Source organism: Labrus mixtus, chromosome 13 (genome assembly GCF_963584025.1).
Source record: "Labrus mixtus chromosome 13, fLabMix1.1, whole genome shotgun sequence".
NCBI lineage: Eukaryota > Metazoa > Chordata > Actinopteri > Labriformes > Labridae > Labrus > Labrus mixtus.
This window is the reverse complement of record NC_083624.1, coordinates 19,706,855-19,729,354: the sequence shown is the minus strand read 5'-3', so window position 1 is coordinate 19,729,354 and position 22,500 is coordinate 19,706,855. Positions and strand designations below refer to the sequence as shown.

The 22,500-nt window shown below is 43.9% G+C and overlaps 3 protein-coding genes across 3 annotated transcripts in view; 1 reads left to right on the top strand and 2 right to left on the bottom strand.

Moving 5' to 3' along the window:
• Window positions 1-4,527, bottom strand: part of lmln (leishmanolysin-like (metallopeptidase M8 family)) — a 10,491-nt gene extending 5,964 nt beyond the window's left edge. The window contains exons 1-8 of the mRNA XM_061054079.1: window positions 4,117-4,527; window positions 2,793-2,896; window positions 2,550-2,580; window positions 2,091-2,173; window positions 1,359-1,476; window positions 1,040-1,218; window positions 789-894; window positions 468-562 (exon numbers count right to left, since the gene is read on the bottom strand). Of these exons, the coding sequence (XP_060910062.1) occupies window positions 468-562; window positions 789-894; window positions 1,040-1,218; window positions 1,359-1,476; window positions 2,091-2,173; window positions 2,550-2,580; window positions 2,793-2,896; window positions 4,117-4,251 (851 nt within the window). The 5' untranslated portion in view covers window positions 4,252-4,527. The remainder of the gene's footprint in view (window positions 1-467; window positions 563-788; window positions 895-1,039; window positions 1,219-1,358; window positions 1,477-2,090; window positions 2,174-2,549; window positions 2,581-2,792; window positions 2,897-4,116) is intronic.
• A 3,420-nt stretch (window positions 4,528-7,947) lies between these two features.
• Window positions 7,948-20,944, bottom strand: tgfbr2l (transforming growth factor beta receptor-like). Its single transcript, XM_061054061.1, has 8 exons — window positions 20,808-20,944; window positions 14,980-15,136; window positions 13,469-13,680; window positions 11,711-12,456; window positions 10,860-10,997; window positions 10,626-10,767; window positions 10,267-10,400; window positions 7,948-10,184 (listed from the first exon to the last, which is right to left on the bottom strand). The coding sequence occupies exons 1-8, from the start codon at window positions 20,860-20,862 to the stop codon at window positions 9,846-9,848; spliced, it is 1,923 nt and encodes a 640-aa protein (XP_060910044.1). The 5' UTR covers window positions 20,863-20,944; the 3' UTR covers window positions 7,948-9,845.
• Window positions 20,945-21,788: 844 nt separating this feature from the next.
• si:dkey-69o16.5 (Alpha-aspartyl dipeptidase-like) overlaps window positions 21,789-22,500 on the top strand; it is a 6,076-nt gene continuing 5,364 nt past the window's right edge. The window contains 2 exon segments of the mRNA XM_061054676.1: window positions 21,789-22,121; window positions 22,124-22,169. Coding sequence (XP_060910659.1) covers window positions 22,076-22,121; window positions 22,124-22,169 — 92 coding nt within the window. The 5' untranslated portion in view covers window positions 21,789-22,075.

Below are 22,500 nucleotides of genomic sequence, written 5' to 3'. Positions count from 1 at the left end.
TCTCGTAGAAGAAATCCCTGACATGTTCTTTTTCATAAGGATGTACTGAAACCTGCTTCCCTCATACTGTGTGACTGTATTCATGTGACGTGCTGGAAGCTTCGGTCTTCTTCTTATCCGTCCCCAAAGTCTTAAAACATAGAAAAGAGTCTCAGGTTCTCTGCTCCTGCAGCAGGATCTGTTTGTGAGGAGCTGCTCTCTTCTAGACTGAAGGTGATGGAGGACGAAGCATCAGGTTGTAGATGCTTTGTCTGATGACCTTCTGCTCTGGGACGCTGGATTTGTTATTGCTTGTGCTGTGTTGCATGTCTGACATTAAAAACAACTTTTAGAGATATCCGTCTGTGTGCTCTTGTTTGTATTAGAACCAGCTAGAAGCCCCTCACAGGAGCTTTAACTGGTATCACAACCAGCACAGAACCAGACAGGAATGGACCTCTCCTCAGGTACAGACACACTGAGCTCACCTCTCGTTGAAGGCGGGCAGGCCGCTGGTGAAGCGAGGAGTCAGAGGTCTGCCTTCATCGTCGTGATAGAAGGCAAACAGACCAGCTGAAAACCCCTGGTGGACAGAAGAGGAACCGCACTTCAGTAATGTAGTTTACACCAACAGAACTCATCAGTATTTACTCTGATGTGTCCTGACCTTTACTCTCACGTCGTTTGAAGCGTTTAAAACTTTGAAATCTGGTTAGCGTAACGATTGCGTTAAAAAAAATCGGACTATTTACTGAAAAGAGAAAAACGCAGTTTGAAGGAGATTTAAGGGAAAATGTTTCTGCACTGACCAGAGCGTGGATGATCTCGTGTTTGACAGTGGAGAGCATCCCTTCAAACTCCTGAGGCTGAGACGAGATCATGGCGGGACACAGGTTGGCATAGCCGGCTATAGGTCTGAAGGGGAACGGATAAACACACACACACACACAAAACCAGGAAGCTGAGGAAACACTCTGAATGTCTTAAAATAAATCACATATAAGATAAGATGGCAGAGTTCATTTAACAACATGGGGACTCCTCGTGTCGTCCTCCTCACCTGTCCAGCTCGGCCTCCAGCTGGCAGTACGCAGCGTAGGCCACGATGTTTTCCTGCCCGCAGCGCTCCGTGGTGATGCCGCTGACGTAGAGCACAAAGTCAGACCCCGCCACTCCGGGTCCGTCCGGGGGTCCCGAGGGGCCACACGACTTCCCTGATTCACTGCACACCTTACATTGCTGTGAGTGGAAACAACACAAGAGCCAGTGATCAAAGTCTTAATCAGCATGTTATCCTCTCTGCCTCTCTGAGCCGTTAGCATCTGCTATTAGTTCTTCTTCTAAATATCACATTCACATCTTCAGTGTCTCTTTCTGACCTGCAGGTGGTGCTGTGGCACAAGGACAGGGCCACAGCGCGTGACGTCTGCACAGGCGTCCTGACAGTATCGGTGAGGGTCATCTCTCTTCCTCAGGTACTGGTTGGTCGCACATTGTCTGAGACGTCAAAGACAACAAGCACTGTGGTTCATTAAGTCTGCATTACGGTTTAAAAACAAGCATGAGGGGAAAACGTAGACGAAGATGTCCGAGGCCAGCTTCAGTGTCGGCACTCCTGCTGGTCTCTCCTAAAAAGGGGCCGAGCTGACAGGTCACTCCTGTAGCTAAAATACTCGCAACTGGGGGTGCTGGTGGCGCAGTGGTTAGAGCGTGCCCCCCATGTATGGAGGCTATAGTCCTCCAAGCCGGCAGCCCAGGTTAGATTCCGACCTGTGGCTCGTTTCCTGCATGTCATTCCCTACTCTCTTTCTCCCTGATTTCCGACTCTATCCACTGGCTCTATAATAAAGGCACAAAAAGCCCCAAAATAAATCTTTAAAAATAATAAGCATGTGAAGCACGTCATACAACCACATTTCAAAATACACAAGTATCCCTTTGACAGCATTCACAGGTCAAACCAGACACTAGGCCTCATGTAAACACGATTATTCTGGGTCTAAATCTTTCTAATTGAGTAAGTCAAATTTATGAAATTTTCTTGACTGTATGTCGTACATAACTTGTTAGTTATAGATTCCACACACTGGAGGAGATGATCGTCCACATACCTGCTGAGCAGCACCGGCCCGACTCTGCGCCTCACGCTGAAGGCTCTCTGCAGGTAATCGATGGCCTGAGGAAACAGCTTATCCTGAAACACACACACACACAAACACAAACATAAAGTTGTGTTTCATTTTAACAACTGCAGGTCAGCAACAATCAAACAAAGTTAGACACAAACAAAAACCGCCACAGCTGAAGATGAGATCGCAGCTGCAGGAGATCTGAAGGCAACTGGACGGTACCATCAACAACACACAGATGAGGACAACTCTTCGTATTTTCTATAAAAACACGATGACCATAAAAGATGGCCCATTTTAATTTTGTTGGTGAGTCTACAGAGACATCACAAGTGCAGCCAAAGCAGTAGATAAGCTTTATCATCTTATAGGTCAGACATTTTGTTGTTATGTAACCATAACAAACATTTTGCACGCATTGAGATCTCAGGTGTTCCTCACCTTCACCAGTCGTCTCTTGTCTGCAGGAAGTCTGTAGAGAGAGAGAGAGAGAGAGAGACAGGAAGCATCAGCTGCACTCATGAACTGTCCTCATAGTGCGTATACAACTGCACCTTCACAAGGAAACTATCAGATCCATTAAATCTCATATCACTGATTTAAAGTGTTTCTAACGAGGGTTGTAGGAATTTTGATGACGGAGAATATTAACTGTTGAAGGTCACATCCTGCTGCGGAACTTACAGGTCCACGCTGTAGTCGTAGATTATTTTTATCTTCAGCTGAAGGTTTTCAGGAGAGCTTCTCTTAGTCAGACGCTGAGGCTTCAGGTAAACATGATGGACGACCTGCAAGAGGCCGGGAGGACATGAGAAGAATATTCAGACACTTTTTTTATTTGTCATAACTCAGGCAGGGCAATATGGATGTCTGTCTACGTTTTACAATAACTTAAATAAAAAGAGGGTTATAATGTTCAGTCTGTGTTGATCCATCTATGCAGGATCACTCTGAGGATGCAGTTTGTGTAGGTGTTAAACTCATTAACAAACAGGTGTTTCTGTTCTCCACATTAAACTAATGTACATAGTGATGTATTCTAGTTTATGAAGATGCATCTCTTCCTCCTTTCAAACAGTATGTTTTTGTTTTGAATTCTGTCTACAATATGTCACCTTCATTTTGTGGGAACTTAATTTAATACTCTCTTTTTTTTTTTAACGAAAATGTAAGTTTATGTCTGAATGAGGATGCCTAACATGCTTGCTTGTTTAATATTTATTTTATAAGACTTATGTGACCAACTAAACTTTTGAGCATGAATATCCAGTCCTGAAAACTAAATATATTTCTTTTAGTTGCAATTCCAAAACTTATAGTGAAAGACTCGATGCATTTTTTCAAAATTACGTTTTTTATTATTTATTATTATTTCATACATCATTAAGCACAATTAAGTGCTAAATATTAAGGTTTAGGGTTTAAGATTACGAAAGGGATGAGAAGTTGGTGCTTTTATTCTGAAGAGATTTACCAGGAAGTGTGTTTCCTCTTGTTGCTAGGGGAACCCAGGCAAAAGATGGGTTCAGTTTAACTGAAATAATTTAGAAGAAAACGCTCAGTTGTGCCAACAGTTCAAACTGTATCTTTAATAAACTGTAAATTAAAAGAAGTGTAACTAAATAAAGTTTACTTCACCGATAACTAACAAAGCGTTTGCTAAGCCTGTTAGCTTCCTGGCTAACTGTTGAGCTAATCTCTTTTCGGAAGCTAACTCGACAAGCTAAAGTATTCTTAGGTTGAAATTTGTACTTACTAAGTATTACAAGACGTATTTAACATCATTGTTGAATCATAATATGTTCTACTGGGTGCCATGTAGTATATCAAAATACAAGACACCGTACAGAAGTTATTTAATCACGAATTGCAGACAGATTTAAACAGTTAATTAGCCAGCACAGCTAGCCTGCTAGTTAGCCTAGCTCCTCCGCTGACATAATATTGTATTTAGCTCAGTTAGCTTCGTTAGCTTCGTTGACAGGAACAAATCAGAACCGGGGATAACCTCGTCGGGAGCGGGGACTCGGTGTCTGCACGTCCCATGGCAGCTCACGACCACGGCCAGGACGGAGAAGACGAGGACAGGGCAGAGGATCCAGGACACGGACGGCTTCCCATCCCCGATCAGCCTCGGCTCCATCCTCCGACCAGCCCGACAAGCGGAGCTCCGCAGCCCGAAGTCAACAGAACCTCCGCCGGTCCGGTCCGCTCGGTGCTCGGTTCATTCATCGCTCGCAGGGTGAATCAAAACATGTTAGCATCCCGCAAAACGTCCCATTTCTTAATCCGTGTGTGGATGACAGTAGTGATGGAGGTCACACCGGCCGGTACACGGTAAAAATCTGCCTGACAGCTGGTCCTGGTTCGTCAGCTGAGGGGAGAGGACCTACGCTCCGAAGATCGTCTGTAAGTAAGATGAGCCACTCAGACAACAATTTATTGTACGGTTTTCCACTCGACCAGCAGCAGTGAAAGTCCAAAGATCGCTCCTTAATAGGAGCACTCACTCAGCCACGTAGATTATTAAGTAATTATTAAAAATGATTAAGTAACAATATTAATTAATTGATTTGTATTTGTAAAGTGCTTATTCTTTCTCTCAAGTCGAGATACTTTACAAAGAGAGAAGGTCTAGACCATATTCTTTGTTGTAATAGATATATATTTTTATTTAATTACAAAGACCCAACGTTAAACATTTAACAGAACCAGACTCATGTTGAACAGGCAGAAACATTTAACAGAACCAGACTCATGTTGAACAGGCAGAAACCTGAAGCAGAACCAGACTCATGATGAACAGACAGAAACATTGAACAGAACCAGACTCACATTGAACAGGCAGAAACCTGGAACAGAACCAGACTCATGATGAACAGGCAGAAACCTGAAGCAGAACCAGACTCATGATGAACAGACAGAAACCTGGATCAGAACCAGACTCATGATGAACAGGCAGAAACATTGAACAGAACCAGACCCATGTTGAACAGGCAGAAACCTGGATCAGAACCAGACTCATGATGAACAGACAGAAACCTGGATCAGAACCAGACTCACGATGAACAGGCAGAAACATTGAACAGAACCAGACTCATGTTGAACAGGCAGAAACCTGGATCAGAACCAGACTCATGATGAACAGACAGAAACCTGGAGCAGAACCAGACTCATGATGAACAGACAGACACCTGGATCAGAACCAGACTCATGTTGAACAGGCAGAAACATTGAACAGAACCAGACTCACGATGAACAGGCAGAAACCTGGATCAGAACCAGACTCATGATGAACAGGCAGAAACATTGAACAGAACCAGACTCATGTTGAACAGACAGACACCTGGATCAGAACCAGACTCATGATGAACAGGCAGAAACCTGGAGCAGAACCAGACTCATGATGAACAGACAGAAACCTGGAACAGAACCAGACTCATGATGAACAGGCAGAAACCTGGAGCAGAACCAGACTCATGATGAACAGGCAGAAACCTGGATCAGAACCAGACTCATGTTGAACAGGCAGACACCTGGATCAGAACCAGACTCATGATGAACAGGCAGAAACCTGAAGCAGAACCAGACTCATGTTGAACAGACAGAAACCTGGAGCAGAACCAGACTCATGCTGAACAGACAGAGACCTGGATCAGAACCAGACTCATGATGAACAGGCAGAGACCTGGAACAGAACCAGACTCATGATGAACAGGCAGAGACCTGGAGCAGAGGCAAACGTACTTCATCTCGGTCCATGTTTTGGTTTGTAGCACGTGACCTTTCACCCCGTTGGTCTGAGGTTGGTTCTCACAGCTTGTTTCAGTCAGACACTAAAACCTGATTAACTTACAGACTAATGAGTTAAATGTGATCAGCTGTAGACCAACGGTTCAGTTTTACTGAAGACAAAGTCTGTGGCGGCCGATGAAAGGCTGCTCTGTGTCGTCCGATTACCTTAATTTTTCCTTTGATGCTTTCCTCTTTGACTCTGCTCAGGAAGGCCAAACTTAACATCATGGTGAGACTCATCCTGTCAGGGAAATTGAGTACTGTTTAAAGTTCAAATTAGCGGGCCGAGGTCATCTGGTGAGAGCAGGTGAGCGGGCCGCTCTGTGGACATGAGAGAGACACCATGTTGGAAGTTATTGTTCTTTTAGATCAATTTGAATCGACTCATTCAAAGCGGAGGATATAGTGGGGAAAATGGATGATATTCAGACGTACTTCATGCCACCCTGAATCAGCCAGGATGCAAGTTTTGTAGCCCCAAGCGAAACAGTCTGGAAACGCCTCTGCTCTGTCAGCAGCGTTTTGGTGTTTTTATGTATCGAAGCGTTTATCTGAGCAGATTGATCCGTAAAAATCCAGAAATATATTCAGCTGTGTTCATGTTGAAAGATCAGCTCTGCAGCAGTAATAAGCGGGCGTGTCTGCTCAGACTTCTCTGTGTTGTGGTCTCTGACTGAGAATGAGAAAATCAGTCGTGTCTCCTAAACCACACAGCCTTATTAAAGTGTCCTGAACCACCACAACCCATTACGTCCTGTTTTAAATCACGACCCCAAACTTAAAAGACAGTGTTGTAAAGATTTGCTGGTTTAGCTTCTCTTTCATTTGTGTTCTCTGTGACGTTCACGATTTATGATTCAGAAAGAATGTGAACTTTTTAAAGCTGGGATTGCTATTTAAGCTTTCACGTCTTCACTGATTCATATCACAAAGTTTTATAGGTCAGTTTTCCATAATGTCACGTTAGTCCTTCATTTTAACTTCAGTAAACAAAATTAAATAATTTGGGTTATCCATCACAACATGCTCCATGGTGAATTCAGAATATCGTCTTCAGGCTAAACGAGATAAATGAGGCAGAACTCGACTATACTGAAAGGTTGATTAACTTTAAGAGACAACTGAATAAACTCTTCAGAGATGTTTCATATGGTTTACTCAGAACTTGAGTGTAAAAACAGATTTATTAAAACCTCACAGACAGAATCATAAATTACAAATCAATAACAGAATCTTTATTACAAAATGATTAACAAACATTTGAGTTCCCTTAGTGGTTTCTGTTTTTGTGTTTCTTGTCGGGTAGAAACTAAATCTTGTCTCTGGATTCTCTGTTCTTTAAAGGCGGAGTCAACATTCAAACTGGGCCCCTCCTCCCCCATAAGCTCCGCCCCTGCCGGAAGTAGTGTGTATGTTTACTGCTTGTACCTACACTGAAAGCCAACGCACGCTAGCACAAGCTAACCGCTGGTGTTTGTCACCTGCCTGTCCAACAGGAAGCAGACCAACTCCACGTCCACAGGTAAAAGCCAACACAAGGTTCACCCTCGTTTTAGAACGAGCTTTATCCGTTTAGCCGCTTGGTGTTTCTCCTCACTGTGATTATATTTTCTCTTCTTTGCTGCCACGTCCACGTCCGTCATATTTGCCAGTTTGATTCTCGTCCAATCACTGAGTTGTATCTACTCCTAAACTCACCTGCTGCACTGTCATTGGCTGCAGGAAACACACCAGCTCTGCCCAGAAACATCCTGAGTCAACCAGAACAAACCAGAACAGTAAAATCCAGTCAGAGGACAGGGTCTCTGCAGACACAGTCACCACCACACATGTACGGAGGCCCAGAAGGGACGAGGGTGCAGCTTTACTTTAGGAGAAGTCTGTATTTTATTCTGAAGGAGGAAGCTGCTGAAAAATTGCAGAAGACTGCATCAAAAGATGTTTGAGTAAAAATCTGTAAGTCCTTTAAAGAAATGTTGTCATTGGAAAAAGGAGAACTGAATCAGATGTTTGTTCAGAAACACGTTTCACAGCACAGGAAAGAGTCTCTCTACAGTTTATTCATGTAGGTTACACAAGTGATAAAAAACAGTAGCAATTAAAGAAATATGGAGTCCAGCTCCAACAAAATGAAAATTCACATACAACAAAAAAACAGTTAAGTGTAAATCTCCGCCCGCAGAAAAAGGACTGACGTCCTCGGGAGAGTTTAGGATTTCCATTACAGCTCAGTCAAAAGTGATTTTATCCTTCAAAGCATGAACTCAGTCTTTGGTTTTCTGTCTCTTCAGGACATCCTGAGGAGAAAACTAAAATCTGACCGTCTCTCTGCAGGGTTATCTGTATTCGCGCTGTTAGATCATTGTCCAGTCAAGATCGCTGATTATTCAGCCTTGACTTATCACGACGATAGAGATAACAAGTTTAAACCCTTGGATCTGTTTGGTCCAAACTTAATCTCAGCTTTGGTTGAATGAGTTGTGATAACATTTAGGTTCAGGTATCCATTTCTCTCCTTGGTAAAAAAACAGTTTTAACTTTGGAGATTCTCTGACACATCTCACATCAGCATTTTTATATTGTGTCTTTTGGTGAAGAATCTTGAAGTATTGAAGGATGGCTAAAGGCATTTTGTTACACCTTGGTGATCCTCTGAGTATTAATTTCCAATACTTTAATGCATAGGGCTGTCAAACGATAGATTTTTGAATTTCAGTTTTCAAACGTTTCATTTAATCAAATGTTTGCAATTCCATTATATTGCATTTAAAAGCATTTTTGTTGTGCTTTTATTTTGTATTCTTGTACTGTCTTTAACTCAGAGTACTAACTTCCTGTAGATCAAATGTTCCGACATTAACGTAACCGCGGAAAAGGGAACTCGTCATGGATTGATAAGTAAAGTCAAACAGCTCAAAGGAACGGTAACAAAGGTCAACGTGCGATGTCATAAGGTGGATATTACTTTGGACTCGTCAGCAGAGCTGTCTGAGAGTTTGTTAAATGAGACATTCAAAGACGCAGCAGTGTCCTTATTTTACATCATTGAGACTACAGGGAGACACTGAGGACGACTATCTACGGTGAGCCTGAAGGGACAAAATGGTATGCGACACTGACAGCCCTAATAATGATCAAATACCTGTGCAACCAACCTGAAACCCATTGGCTATCATCTAACAAAGATACAAACCCATCGAACTACGGACAACTTTGCAAGGTTTTTGGTGCAGCCAGCAGTTTACCAATAAAAGACTTCTAGAAAAGAATTCTTTAAATCACGTTGCCTAGTCCAACTAGCAGCTTGGGAAGTGACAAGTTGCTTACAGACTGTAAGCTGCACTTGCATGCTGATATCTATGTAAAGACATTGATTGAAGCTAATGTCCTCGGATGACTGCCAATGGGTTACATGATTGCATCGCGTCAGATTGGTTTCTGCCCCTCGCTCCTCATATTGCAAACAATCTGTCTCTCCTCTGACGAGCCCCAGGAGGCTGTCTCGTTAATATCCGGTCATTGAATGGTGCACTTGGGACGTGCTAAGAGCTTAAGTAATTATTCCCAATTCTGAAAAAATACACCTGATAAAGTTTGGGATCCAGTTTGGGGGTTTGAGAATATGGTCACCCTTACCTTGTTTTTAACCTGCCTGTGGCACTAGAGGTGACGTCAGTACATCACCAAAGTTTTTCGCTATCTTTATCCGCAGACTATATTTAAGTCGTAGCTGATCGGCGAACATGCTGTCAGAGTGTCTATAGTGGTAAACTCCATTGGATGGGGTCGGCTTCATGGTGTCAGTCAATAAATTGCATTATTTGCCACTACAGTCAGGTTACTCAGTCCTTCAGTTTCTTTGGTCCCGTTACAGAAATACGGGAACACAGCCAGCAACAGGATGAAAAAGGCCCAAAGTGTTTGTATGATGAGGTGCACAGTTTACACCACAGAACCAGAGTGAACCAGGGAATCTTGGGAAACCTCTGTTCCTTCTGTCTGTGAGTCTGGCTGAGGGATCTGAAAGGAGGAAGAGGAGGAGGGTGATGAAGCAGCAGTGGTGTAGGAAGGACTCTGATTATTGTCTGGTGTCTCTGATTCCTTATCACTCTCTCTGTCAGTTCCTCTCCTCACATCCTCCTCTTCCTCCTCCTGCCTTCCTCCCTCCTCCTCTTCCTGCTGCAGGGCATTCAAGCGCTCCACCACACAGTGAGCCGTCAGTCTGGCCTCAGGGTCGTGATCCCAGCACTCAGTGATGGTGGAGCAGAAGACACCCATCCCCTGGAGGAAAGAGGAGAATTAGACAGCAGAAGAGAAAGAGACAGGATATCAAAGACGTTAGGTTGTTGTTTCTGTCTCCGACCTGGTGCTGCGTCCACGTTGAGGGGATCTCCGGCCGTCCTCGGTCCCTCAGCACCAGATCTCTCATGCTGTCCACACAGGGCTGCTCACAAACCTTGGAGCCAAACGCTGGCTCGTAGCTCTTTACCTCTGCAACTACACATATAAAAGTTTGTAGTAAAAAAGAACAAGCAGTGTTTTACAATTCATCTTTGTAACACATTAATCCCTGAATTCTCGGATGATAGCAGTTCTGTCTGTAGGTTAGGAACCGGAGGGTCGCAGGTTCAAGTCCCAGTATGGATTTAGTAAGGATCATTCCTAAAAGTCACATCTTCTTTTGGAATATGTCCTGAAGATATAGATTTGAACAGTTCTTACCACCTATGGCCTCGCAGCGAGATGCTAACTCCCAGAGGACCAGAGCCATGGAGTAAACATCCATCTGCTTGAAGGCCTCAAGGTCTTCCAGGTTCACCCTTGACTCAAGGACCTCAGGAGCCATGTAGCGAGCAGTTCCAACCTGGACAAGACAAACAAGTCCAATCAAATGAGCACCAAACTATCAGATGTGGATTCTGCTTTATGATGCCTGTATCCACTGCCAGAGTTTACCTGTCCACTGTTAGCGTAGTCGTCAGCAGTAAGGGAGAGGTCCAATCTCAACGCCAGACCAAAGTCACACAGAGCGCACTCCTTCCTGCTCTTTACCACAATGTTACTGCTCTTCAGGTCCCGATGGGCAACTGGAACCTACAGCAACACAGGCAACCAGCAACATCCGTCATCAAGAAGCAGAAAATGCAACTCACCAAGAATTAAACATGATCAGAGATATTAAATAGCCACATAAACATTTTAAATGGTTCATGAGTCTTCGAAGCACAAAGTAAAACTGGCAGCAGAAGGTAAAGAACACGCTCACAGATCATAGACATGTATTTTCTGTCATTGTGCTCAGACTGTGAGTGATCTGAGAAGGCTTTGGGGGCATTATAAAAGTCAAAATGTAATCCTATAACCCATCAGCTTTCTCATGACAACTACGCTTTTTTCAAATTAGAAGCGGTATTAGATTAGAATTTCCAAGCATATATCTATGTCAAAGAATAATCCATGGATAGATTTTCTTGTATCCACTCCAATTATTCTCCAAATAAATAAAGTATACTCCTACTATGAACAATGACTTCCACACGAGAGAGGAAGTCATGGTCAAGTATTTGACATCAGTTGTCCAGATATCAGCTGGCTACACTGGAAATCCATAAATATTGGCAATCGCACCCAAAGGCCAAATCTTCATTATATATTAGTACTGTCAATGCACTAAAGTCAGATGAACAAGGGGGTTTAACTGTTGATCTATTTAAGTATTTACTGTCAGAGCAATGAGCTTAATGGGTACCAGTGAGTGCCTGAATTCAGAGGCTCTGGAGAATTTGGGAGTTTAACACTGAGCTTACCTTTGGAACCCCACTGGGAGTCGTGTCATTATGGAGATGAGCCAATCCTCTAGCGATGCTGCCTGCCATGGCAATAAGTTCCTCCCAGGTGAGTATGTTTGCAGAGAGAAAGTCCTGCAGGTTCCCGAGGCTGTGATAGGCCAAAACCAGCCAGTACTTCCTAAGGGCGTGGCCAGGCGGGCCCCTTTCCATGGCTGCAAAGAATCGCACCACGTTATCATGCTCCAGCTTTGGGTCTGAGAAGATGGAGCACTCGTTTCTCCAGGAGGCGTACTCTACAGCTGGAAACACCTTCACTGCCACAGTTTCATAACTGCTGACTCCCCCCTTCTCCCCGTCAAGCAGGCATCCCCTCCACACTTCTGCAAAGCGCCCCTTCCCCACCACAGCTTCCAGCTTGATGGGCAGTGGTTCAGCCAGATGTCCCTGCCAAGCTGTCATGTCACTGATGTTGTCGTTGTTTGGCAACTTGGCATTAGACTCCTCCATTTCAGCACCAGGACCTGTCACACCACCTCCACCATCACGTCTAGGCCCGAGACCCCCACATGGCAAGTCAAAAGCCTGGTAGAGATCTGGGGTGCGTTTTGTGGGCCAGTCAGGACGCACAGGAGGGCTGGGTTTGTCAGGACGGCGTGTGCGGTAAAAGTAGAAGGCGGCCGTGGCAACTATGGCAACCAGGATAGGGGGCACCAAACTCACGACCACCACCGGGATCACGTCTTTACTCTGCAGCTTGGAAAATCCTGCAGGAACAGAAAAAATACTGACATTTTTCAAACCATTCTGTTACTGTCCATCCATCCATCCATTCAAAAATAAATCCACCTTAAAGCCAACATTATCTATAAATTCAACTGTCTCGCTTGCGTCCTGCATCCAATAATTAGAAAAAGGGATCAGGGTTTACTGCCATTTAGGTTTTCACATCAGGGCCTTAGTCTTGGTGTCGATCCAGCCATCTTTCTAATATCTCCTTCTTCCTTGCATCTATACATCTGTCTAAAAGTTTCTTTGACCAACCAACCATTGATCCATCCAATAAATTCTCTATAGATCATCCGAACACCAAGTATGAAGTATTTCTTCATCAGTCGAACATACAACGTTTTTTTATTCTGATGATCTTTCCATCAGTCTGTCCCAAAAGAGGTCCAGCCACCCTGCCAATAATTGCCAATGTTTCCTTCTTCCATCCACCCACCGAAACATGAATCTAAAATGTATCTACCCACCCACAAACCCATCCATGTATCATTGCCTTTGCCTATCCATTAACCCTTTCCAACCATGCAACCAATTAATCCATCCATTTATCCAAAATTCCCTCATCCAACAACTGATCCATCCAATCTAAAATCTTCTTCATTAGTCAATAATTTCTTAATCAATCCACCAATCCATTTGTCCATTCAACACATCCGTGAATCCAGCCTTCCAACAATATCCAATACAGAAATGTCTCGAAGCATACTTTCACCCATTGGTCTTATACTCTATCCATCCATCCGTCCGTCCGTCCGTCCATCCATCCATTCATCCATCCATCCATCCATCCATCAGTCCATCCATCCGTCCATTCATCCATCCATCCATCCATCATCCATCCATTCATCCATCCATCCATTCATCCATCCATCCATCCATCCATCCATTCATCCATCCATCCATCCATCATCCATCCATCCATCCATCCATCCATCCGTCCATCAGTCCATCCAACCATCCATCAGTCCATCCATCCATGCATGTTCTTACCGTTGGCTCCCTTGTCGAAGATCAGTCTGTCGTTACACTCGTGGTCTACATGACAACCACAGACCATCATGGCCCCATCATCTGCAGGCTGTGGGACCATGTGACACTCTCTTGAGGTGAAGTTGAGCAGCAGACCGGGGTCCACGCCCTCTAGTGGCAAGGAGGGATTATGACACATCGTGTGAACCGTCATCGTGTCGTTGGTCTTTCTCCTGGAATAAAAGAGAAGAAAAACATTCATGGATCAATCCAACACAGGGTTTAAACAAGTGAATATTGTGATTGAGATATAAATGTATTATTTTTATATCATGTCACGTGACTTCCTGGATCGGTCTTTCCGTGAAACTAACGTCCTTCAGGTCAGACTTGTGTCACATAATTCAAAAAACATCATGTAAATGTTTGTTGATGTAACTTTTGACCAACATAGAAATGATTCTCGTCGGTTGCTGATTGTATCAACAAGTTAATCTGCCTTCAGATTTTTGTTCCTCTTAAAGGAGCATCAGACCCAGGAGGTTTTGTGGATGCATTAACTGGATTTAACCCGTAGTTTGATGAAGTGAAAGTTGTGCAGAGCAGCATACACAAACATTGTGAGTCTGAAGACAGTCTGAGCTGCTCCCTATCAACTTTGATCTGAATTAACCAGAGTTTTTCTCTCCTCTCTTTCTTCTCCGTTCACTCCCTCTTATCGTTGGTTTCCTGCAGCCATCTGGGAGGGGCTGGCAGGCTGACACAAACAGGAAATGAGAGGGGAGCAGCGAGGGGGATCCCAGTGTTGCTCTGCTATCCAAACAAAAGCACGAATCAGCAGAAACTTGAAGAAAGTGATGCCAGCAGAGTCTGAATGTTCCGATAGCTTTGAAGCTCCGGAGGGTCGTCATGCTCTCTTCAGCATGGAACAACCGTGTGAACCCTTGAAATCGAATGTGAAAAATAGCAGTCACATGTTTTTTTGTGCAACAGTAGCGAGTAGAGAGAGATGACTCGAGGATGTTTCATGGTGCTGATCAACAACATATTGGAGCAGCTTAGCTGTACTGTGGTGGACTCTGCTGGCTCAGGGATCCAGCTGAAGGAAAACAATGTGTGTTTGAGTGCACAGTGAGATTTCAGCATTTCTGTGGGACACCAAAGGCTTCAGAACATACTGTTTTTATTTATTTTCTTTTATTTAGCAATAACGAGATTAAGACTGAGTGGGCGACACGCTAAATCACAAAGACAGGACCAGAAAAAGGACAGAGCTCAGCACAAATCTGACTTTAAAATACAGCAGGAAATTAGAAAATAAAGCATCTCCAAGCCATGTTAGGATCATTTAAATCATTACATATTGTTTGGATGTTGATGTTTACAAGAATAAGAAGGATTCACCAACAACAATTTAAAGACACGAATCCAGCTGGAGTCCTAAAACTCTCAGGTACCGTCCATCAGGTTACAGAGAGGAAGGTTTAATAAGTTAGAAAGAAATAAAACAACATGATAAAAAGTCCACTGACCATATGGCGATGCAGATCTCCTCGGTGACGGTGCAGAAGGAGGACAGCGTGCAGTTACTGGTGCAGACGCGGTCTTCACACACAGGACTGGACGACTCACACCACTTACACAGGTTGAAGCTCAGGTGGCTGAAAGAGCGGACGACGGCAGGAGGACCTGCAGGACGACAGAGAGAGGAAATGTTGTCCTCGTGAAAAAACGACATAGCGATCACGCCTATTGATGAGGTAGTAATGGTGATGGCATCAAAGATCTAAAACCTAAAGAGACTCTTTACTATGCAGCCGTCCAAACCTAAATAATCATTTAAATCATTCAAAGGGGGGGCGCTGGTGGTGCATTGGTTAGTGCACGCGGCCCATGTATGGAGGCTGTAGACCCCCAAGCGGGCGGCCCATGTTCAAATCCGACCTGTGGCTCATTTCCCGCATGTCATTCCCCACTCTCTCTCTCTCTCTCTGGTTTCTAACTCTGTCCACTGTCCTATCTCTCCAACAAAGTAACAAAATGGCCAAAAATAAATCTTGTGTTGCTGTCAGTTGGTGTTGACAAAGATTGGAGCAGGAGCTGGTTATCTTTTAACCTTTAGATTTAAAGCCAACCGAACTAGACCGAACAGACGGACAGAAGTGCAGCAAGAAGAAAACTTCATCACTTGAATCAAAAGTTTTTCTGAACACTTGTCTTCTCATTTGTACCTGAAACTGTCAGGAGGAGGAGCAGGAGAGGAAAGGGACCTCAAATATGTGTTTATTTTCAGAACTTAAAATGTAAATAAACAAATAAACATTTCTGCTCTGACACGAACGAGAAACGACGGTGACCACAGAGCAGAGGACGGGCGTGTCCCTTTAATCGTTAGCTAAGAACCTGATGCTCAGGGGCCGAAATGTGGAGTTAACGTGTATGTGTGTGTATACTCGGCTCTGCCACATCATAATAAGAGCAGTGATCAGACCCAGATGACACAGAAATGTCAGTTATACCAAAACAACACACACACACACACACACACACACACAAGCTAAGTGTTGTTGCATGTATTTCTGCATAAACACACAATTACACACAAACAAACTCAACCACATTGCATCATAGTTACATTTAATGTAGCCTATACACACAGGAGAGTACACACAAACACTTCATTAACTCTGACACACACACACAGCTGAAGTTATTCCAGATGTTTCTTCCAAACAGAGCTGAAGACAAAGAGAAAAGTGAGAGAGTTGCAGAAGCAAAGCTCTTAATTTAATTAGTCAGTGTGTGTGTGTGTGTGTGTGTGTGTGTGTGTGTGTGTGTGTGTGTGTGTGTGTGCGCGTGTGCGTGTGCGTGTGCGTGCGTGCGTGTGTGGGTGTGTGTGAGAGAGTTAAAGACAACAGTCTCTGAATGTGGGTAACAGTTGTGTGCCTTTTCTGTGAAGCTGAACTTGAGTCCGTGTTTAGATTTGTGTGCTGTGTGTGTTTGTGTGTGTGAGCCTTCACACATAAATTGAAGCCAGAAGTGTGCTGCGTTCAGAGCCAAGTTAGCATCCAGCGCTCCGCCCTCAAAGGCTCATGGGAAATCTAAGTACTCCACGCCACCTGAAGGAGGCCCTCCTATCAGAGCTGCACGTTATCATAAACACACACACACACACACACACACACACACCTCTGTGTTTCTGCTTTTTTGTGCAGGAGAAGTTTCATGAAGTAGAAACACGATAAAGTCGTATTCACTACAGCTACAGGATAAACATTAGATAAGAAAGTGTGTCTACCTTCGCATGGAAGGAAAGTGAGTAGTTCATGTGTAGACAGTGAGAGTCATATACAGCATTTACACTGTAAATATGTTTGAATGAGAGACGTCACTCGTCTGTTCCTGCAGGGGGCGCTGGAGTCCCATCGATGGCGGTCTCCATGCTGGAAATTCTGTCTCAGCCTAACTTTCAGTCAACCTAACGACAGGCTGAGAGCTGGAGCTGAGGCGGGTTTAAGCCTCCCGACAAACCGTTACACCGCGCCCACCTGTCAATCAGGTCAGCTACACGCCTTATTGTGAATAAATCTGATCTTTCATCAAATCAAAACGGATGAGTCATCAAGACATTAACCCCCCGTACAGTGTGTGCCGATCGAGACATAAGCTAATCAGACCTATTTGTTTTTTTGAACCAGGCTGTAAACATGTTGCTGTAAAATTAGCCACAAACCCCCCCCCCAATGATGAGAAAAGTCCATCCTCTCCATCTTTAGCCTGCTCCACTTTTCAGAAAATGTGTGCTCAAACAGGCCGTTTGGAGATTTTCCCTTCATGACATCACAAAGGGCAGTAACCCCTCCCCCAGGTGGGTGACACTCCCACAGCTAGGTGTTTGTTCTGCCCTCTGAGTCTGCCTTCTCACCGTAAACAATAGGACATGGAGCGAGAAAGCCAGAGACACCCAAGCCCTTCCAGAGAGGGGGCGTGGTCAGACACAGCTCATTTACATTTAAAGGTACAGACACAGAAACAGCCTGTTCTGAGCAGGGCTGACATAGAGGGGTTTATAGACATGATCAAATACAGGATCAGAGTGGATTTAGAACAAGAAACTTCACACACATGTTTTGAGGAGCTCTGAGACTTATTTAAACTGGTTGAAGAGGAGGAGAATATGTGACTCTAATATGTAGAATAATAAACAGCTTTCAAATCGTACCTGTGACGCTCAAACATAGATGTTAACTAAGTGGGTAAATGGTAACGGGTTAAAGCTTTGAAATTAAAACATTTCTCAGATCTGCAACGTTAACACGACTTAAACCTTCAATATGACAGTAAGACACGATATCAACATTTGCATTTCCCACCCCGAGCGTGCAACACGGAATATTCTACGTGGCAGGACAAAAGAGTTTCTGGTGCTGATGATTGCGTCAATGCCAATCAAGGCAGCAGTACCAGAAACTCCTGCGTTAAGAATCTGTGTTTTTATGAATGTAGTGTGTGTGTGTGCGACTGACAAAACAGATATTTATTAGATTAACTAAACCACATCCTCAGCTGTGTGATGAATAGAGCTCTGCAGTGTATGTGTATGTTTGTGTGTGTGTGTGTGTGTGTGCGTGTGTGTGTGTGTGTGCGTGTGTGTGTGCGTGTGTGTGGGTGGGTCATCAGGCCATCACCACGTCACCTCACCATACTCATTAGCACAAATAAAACACACACTCACACACTTACACACTTCCGCCCAGTGCCAGTCGCTCTCTTCTCCAGTGTCTTAAGACAGAGCCAAGAATCCTGCATAAGTGTGTGTGTGTGTGTGTGTGTGTGTGTGTGTGTGTGTGTGTGTGTGTGTGTGTGTGTGTGCTTCAGATACACTCGCTCTTTGTTCGATGTGAGATAATGGGGTTTCTTTTTAATCACACACTCTGTTCATTCATTCATTAAATGTGAGTTTAAATCACTTCTTTCTCTGCACACACACACACACACACACACACACACACACACACACACAGACACACACACAGACACACACTGCAGAGCTTTCAGCTAAATGCAGACATAATTATGCTAATGGTAGCTGCTAATAGGCAAGATATTTACCATGGCTTGCCGTGTTAGCATGCTAGCATTAGCAAAATAACCGTACACTTGAAGTCCTAACTTCATCGAAGGTTGAGGTGGATGCAGGTATTCATCATAGTCTGTATAAAACATGGACGTAGACTCAGTGACATCACCATCAGGAGTTATTTAAGATTTACTTTATTGATCCCGCAAGAGGAAATTCAGTTTTTTCACTCTGTAAGTCATGCAACACACTGAAATATACACACATGCACAAACAGGATCCTATGGACATGCACTAATGGAGAGATGTCAGAGTGACGGAGCTGCCCACAGCGGGCGCTCCTGAGCTGGTAGCAGGTAGGGGGTTTGGTGCCTTGCTCAAGGGCACCTCGGCAGTGCTCAGGAGGTGACCTGGCACCTCTCCAGCTACCAGACCAACTTCCATATTTGGTCCGCACCGGGACTTGAACCGGCGACCCCTCCGGTTCCCAACCCAAGTCCCTACAGACTGAGCTACTGCCGCCTGTAAATGAAGATGTTGACTCTTCATAAAGCTGGCTACTTGCACGACTATTTACAACCTTTAACTGACCTTAAAATCATGGAGGCCACAGACGTGAGGACATTTTTTTAACATTATAATCCTCTGAACGCCGACATGAGAAGACTCCGACCACGAGACCACACACCCGCTGTTTGTAGAAACGACTCCACAGACACGAGATCTCACAGAATCTCACGTGATCAAACGAGACTTCAGAAGAAAAAACTAATATGGAGGACAATGGAGGTGGACGTGGTGGTTTATCTTCATGAAACGTTATAAAGACACTCATGTTGTTGCCATGGTTACACAAGCTGCTCTTCTTCTTCGACATTCCTCTTGGCTCGGGGCTCAGTTGTGTTTATGTTTATTTTTATTTGAGATGTTGATGAGCTGTGAAAGTGACACATCCGGTCGGTGGCGCCTCACGGTCTGATCGCAGCCTGATCTAGAATCCTAAATATCGAACATGTTTGATACTTCGATTGGGGGACTCCGACTTGTTCAGGAGCAGTAAAATAATTGTAGTGACATCACACACTGAGGACTATACTGACAAATAATCGGTTGCGACGAGCCGTGAATCATTGGTAATCTCTGCTGTAAAAATAGACTTTTTTGAATGGGTGTGTATGTGACTTCCTGTTCTTCTGCAGCCAGCCTCTAGTGGACACTCGAGGAACTGCAGGATTTAACACTTCAGCATCGACTTCATTTTTCAACACCGGATGTTTCTGTATATTTATAATGTTTATTTTAGAAATCATAGGAATGTTTTGTTGCCGTGAGATGTTTTATAACTTGACGGTGATGAACGCTGGTTGGACGGCCACCTGTGAATGTTTGGTAGAGGACAGACTTCAGGAACGTCGCTGACTCCAATAATTCCATGTTCATGAAGCCAAACGCATCAAATAACATCAGGGAAGTGAAATGTATAGTCGAGTATTAATTAAGTATTTACATTTATTTGAATTAATTCTTCTTGCCCAGCTGTCATTGGGTGAGCGAGCATGTCTTTGGACTGTGGGAGGAAGCCGGAGTACCCGGAGAGAACCCACACATGCACAGGGAGAACATGCAAACTCCACACAGAGAGGCTCCTGTCAGACAGGGATTCAAACCAGGAACCTCCTCACTAACCACTGCACCACTGTAACAAGGATCAATGCAGATGAATCCAGATAGATAGTCACCCTTTAATAAAATGTATCTCCATGATACTTTAACCTATAGTCATGATTACAGACTCGGGGTCTGAACGGTGATTCAAGAGTTTAACAGAAGCAAAATAAAAAGTTAAGCATTAAATGTAAATAACTAAAGAGGCGTCTGAACATGTGTTAGTACTTTCACTGAATCAAAGTCGGTCCTGTGGTACTTTTATATTTTAACTTTAATAAAGGAAGAGGCCCCATGAAGCTGAGAACTCTTCTGAACTTTAACTTTAGAAAGTTTATTTTACTTTGAAACTTTGACTTCAAGAAACTGAGAATCACTTTCATCAAACCTGTGGTTCTTTAACTTTCACTGCAGAACTTTAAAAATGTCGAACTGGTACTTGAATGTGATGAAGGATCAGATTTCTTGTATGAGAGCAGATTTTCCAAAACAGAACCCCCCCCCCCCCCCCCCCCCCCCCCCCTCCTCCTCCTCCTCCATCCAGCGGCCCCTCCGGAGCTCCACAATCACCCCCGAGAAACAGACAGAAAACAGCCGGAGATCATCTGCACTCACCAGCCGTGAGGAGGACCAGGATCCCGGTCCAAAGCGTCCGGAACCGAGCCATCATCTGCGGGGAGAGAAACACACACGGTGAAAGGTCCGTCCGCTGCTCGGTCTGACTCCGGTATCAAAGAGAGAGAGAGAGAGGGAGAGAGAGGCTCCAGATGTTTTTCATCCAGATGTGGTTAAGCCACGCCCCCTGCTGCTGTTTCCACCGATGAGATCTTCTCTCTCTCTCCAATAAATACATAAATGTATGGAGTGCAGAAGAGAAGTAGAAATGTTGAATTCATACTTAAACATTTTTCTAAAAGGAGTGTGTGTGTGTGTGTGTGTGTGTGTGTGTGTGTGTGTGTGTGTGTGTGTGTGTGTGTGTGTGTGTGTGTGTGTGTGTGTGTGTGTGTGTGTGTGTGTGTGTGTGAGCACTAAGGTTTATTCCGGCTCATTTCTCTGATCATAACGAGACCTCACAAACCTTCAGTACAAACATCTTTATTCTGTAAAATGAAAATAAAGTCGATAATCATTGGTAATTAAAATAGTTTTAATTGCTTTTCTGAATAATAAATAATCTAATCATGGAGACTAAACATTATAAACTTATATATGTTGATGTTTTTAGTGATAAATATTTAAACATCACAACATAAAGTGAACTCAAACTGTCGGCGTGGAGCTTAAACTGCGTTTTTCTTTGTTTAGAAATATAAATAAAAAAGTTCTCGAAGAATAAACTGAGCCTGTTACAGGTTTAATGTTAATGACGTGCTACCACCTAGTGGACACTTTCTGTAACTACACCACTGGTTTTGACTGCTGGTAAAATCTTCCTCCTGATCATTTATTTCTCATGGTGTCCCTAATTGTCTTCCGGACAAAATTATGTTATTAATCAAAATATTATTTAAATAAAAGATGTTACAACGATGCTTTTACTCTGAAAGAACATGGGCGGAAGTACTCATGTTGTTTCCGCTGGTGGAAAAGAGAGAAACACATGACTAACCCTTAAGTAAAGTTTGTTTTGGTCAAAGTGAAACTAAATCTGTGTAAATTAAGACGGAGTCTGGCGGGCGGTGATGGTGGCTGTTTATCTCTCGAGGTGAAAAGTTTCTGATTAACTCAGCAGGTTAGTTTACACCGTCTTATCTGTGTTTACAGCCCGACACAGAGCTGCTGTCAGCGGGATCACGGCCGGACCTTGGACCAAGACCTCTGGACTCCTCGGGAGGGTTTGTTCTGTCCCTGCAGCGGGTCCTAGTCTGTGTCTGAGTCCGGAGATGAAGAGGAGACTCCTGCTGGTGTCGAACTCCACCCTGCACGGCGGAGGTACCTGGACCACTGTCTGCTCAACCTCTCCGACTTCTTTGGAAAGTGAGTTTAATGAAACCAGCTGGGTTCATCAGGAGGAACCCGAGAGTCTGCGAGGAACAAGAGGGGAGAACGCAAGGGAGCCGGTCTCTGCAAGAGCTGCGCCGGACTCCGTTTAAAAAAAAAGAAATTAGCATTTCCTCACTGAACATCAAGTAAAACAGATTCTAACATCTTTGTCTGAGGGTAACCATTTAATCAGGAGTCGTTCGGTGAAATTCGGCTCATTCTCAGCAGTTAAAATATAATATTTTTAATTTATAAAAGTAGTCTCAAGTGTCTGAAGTCGTGCTGTGGACCTGTTTGACTTTGAGGCTAAATGATCATTAAAATA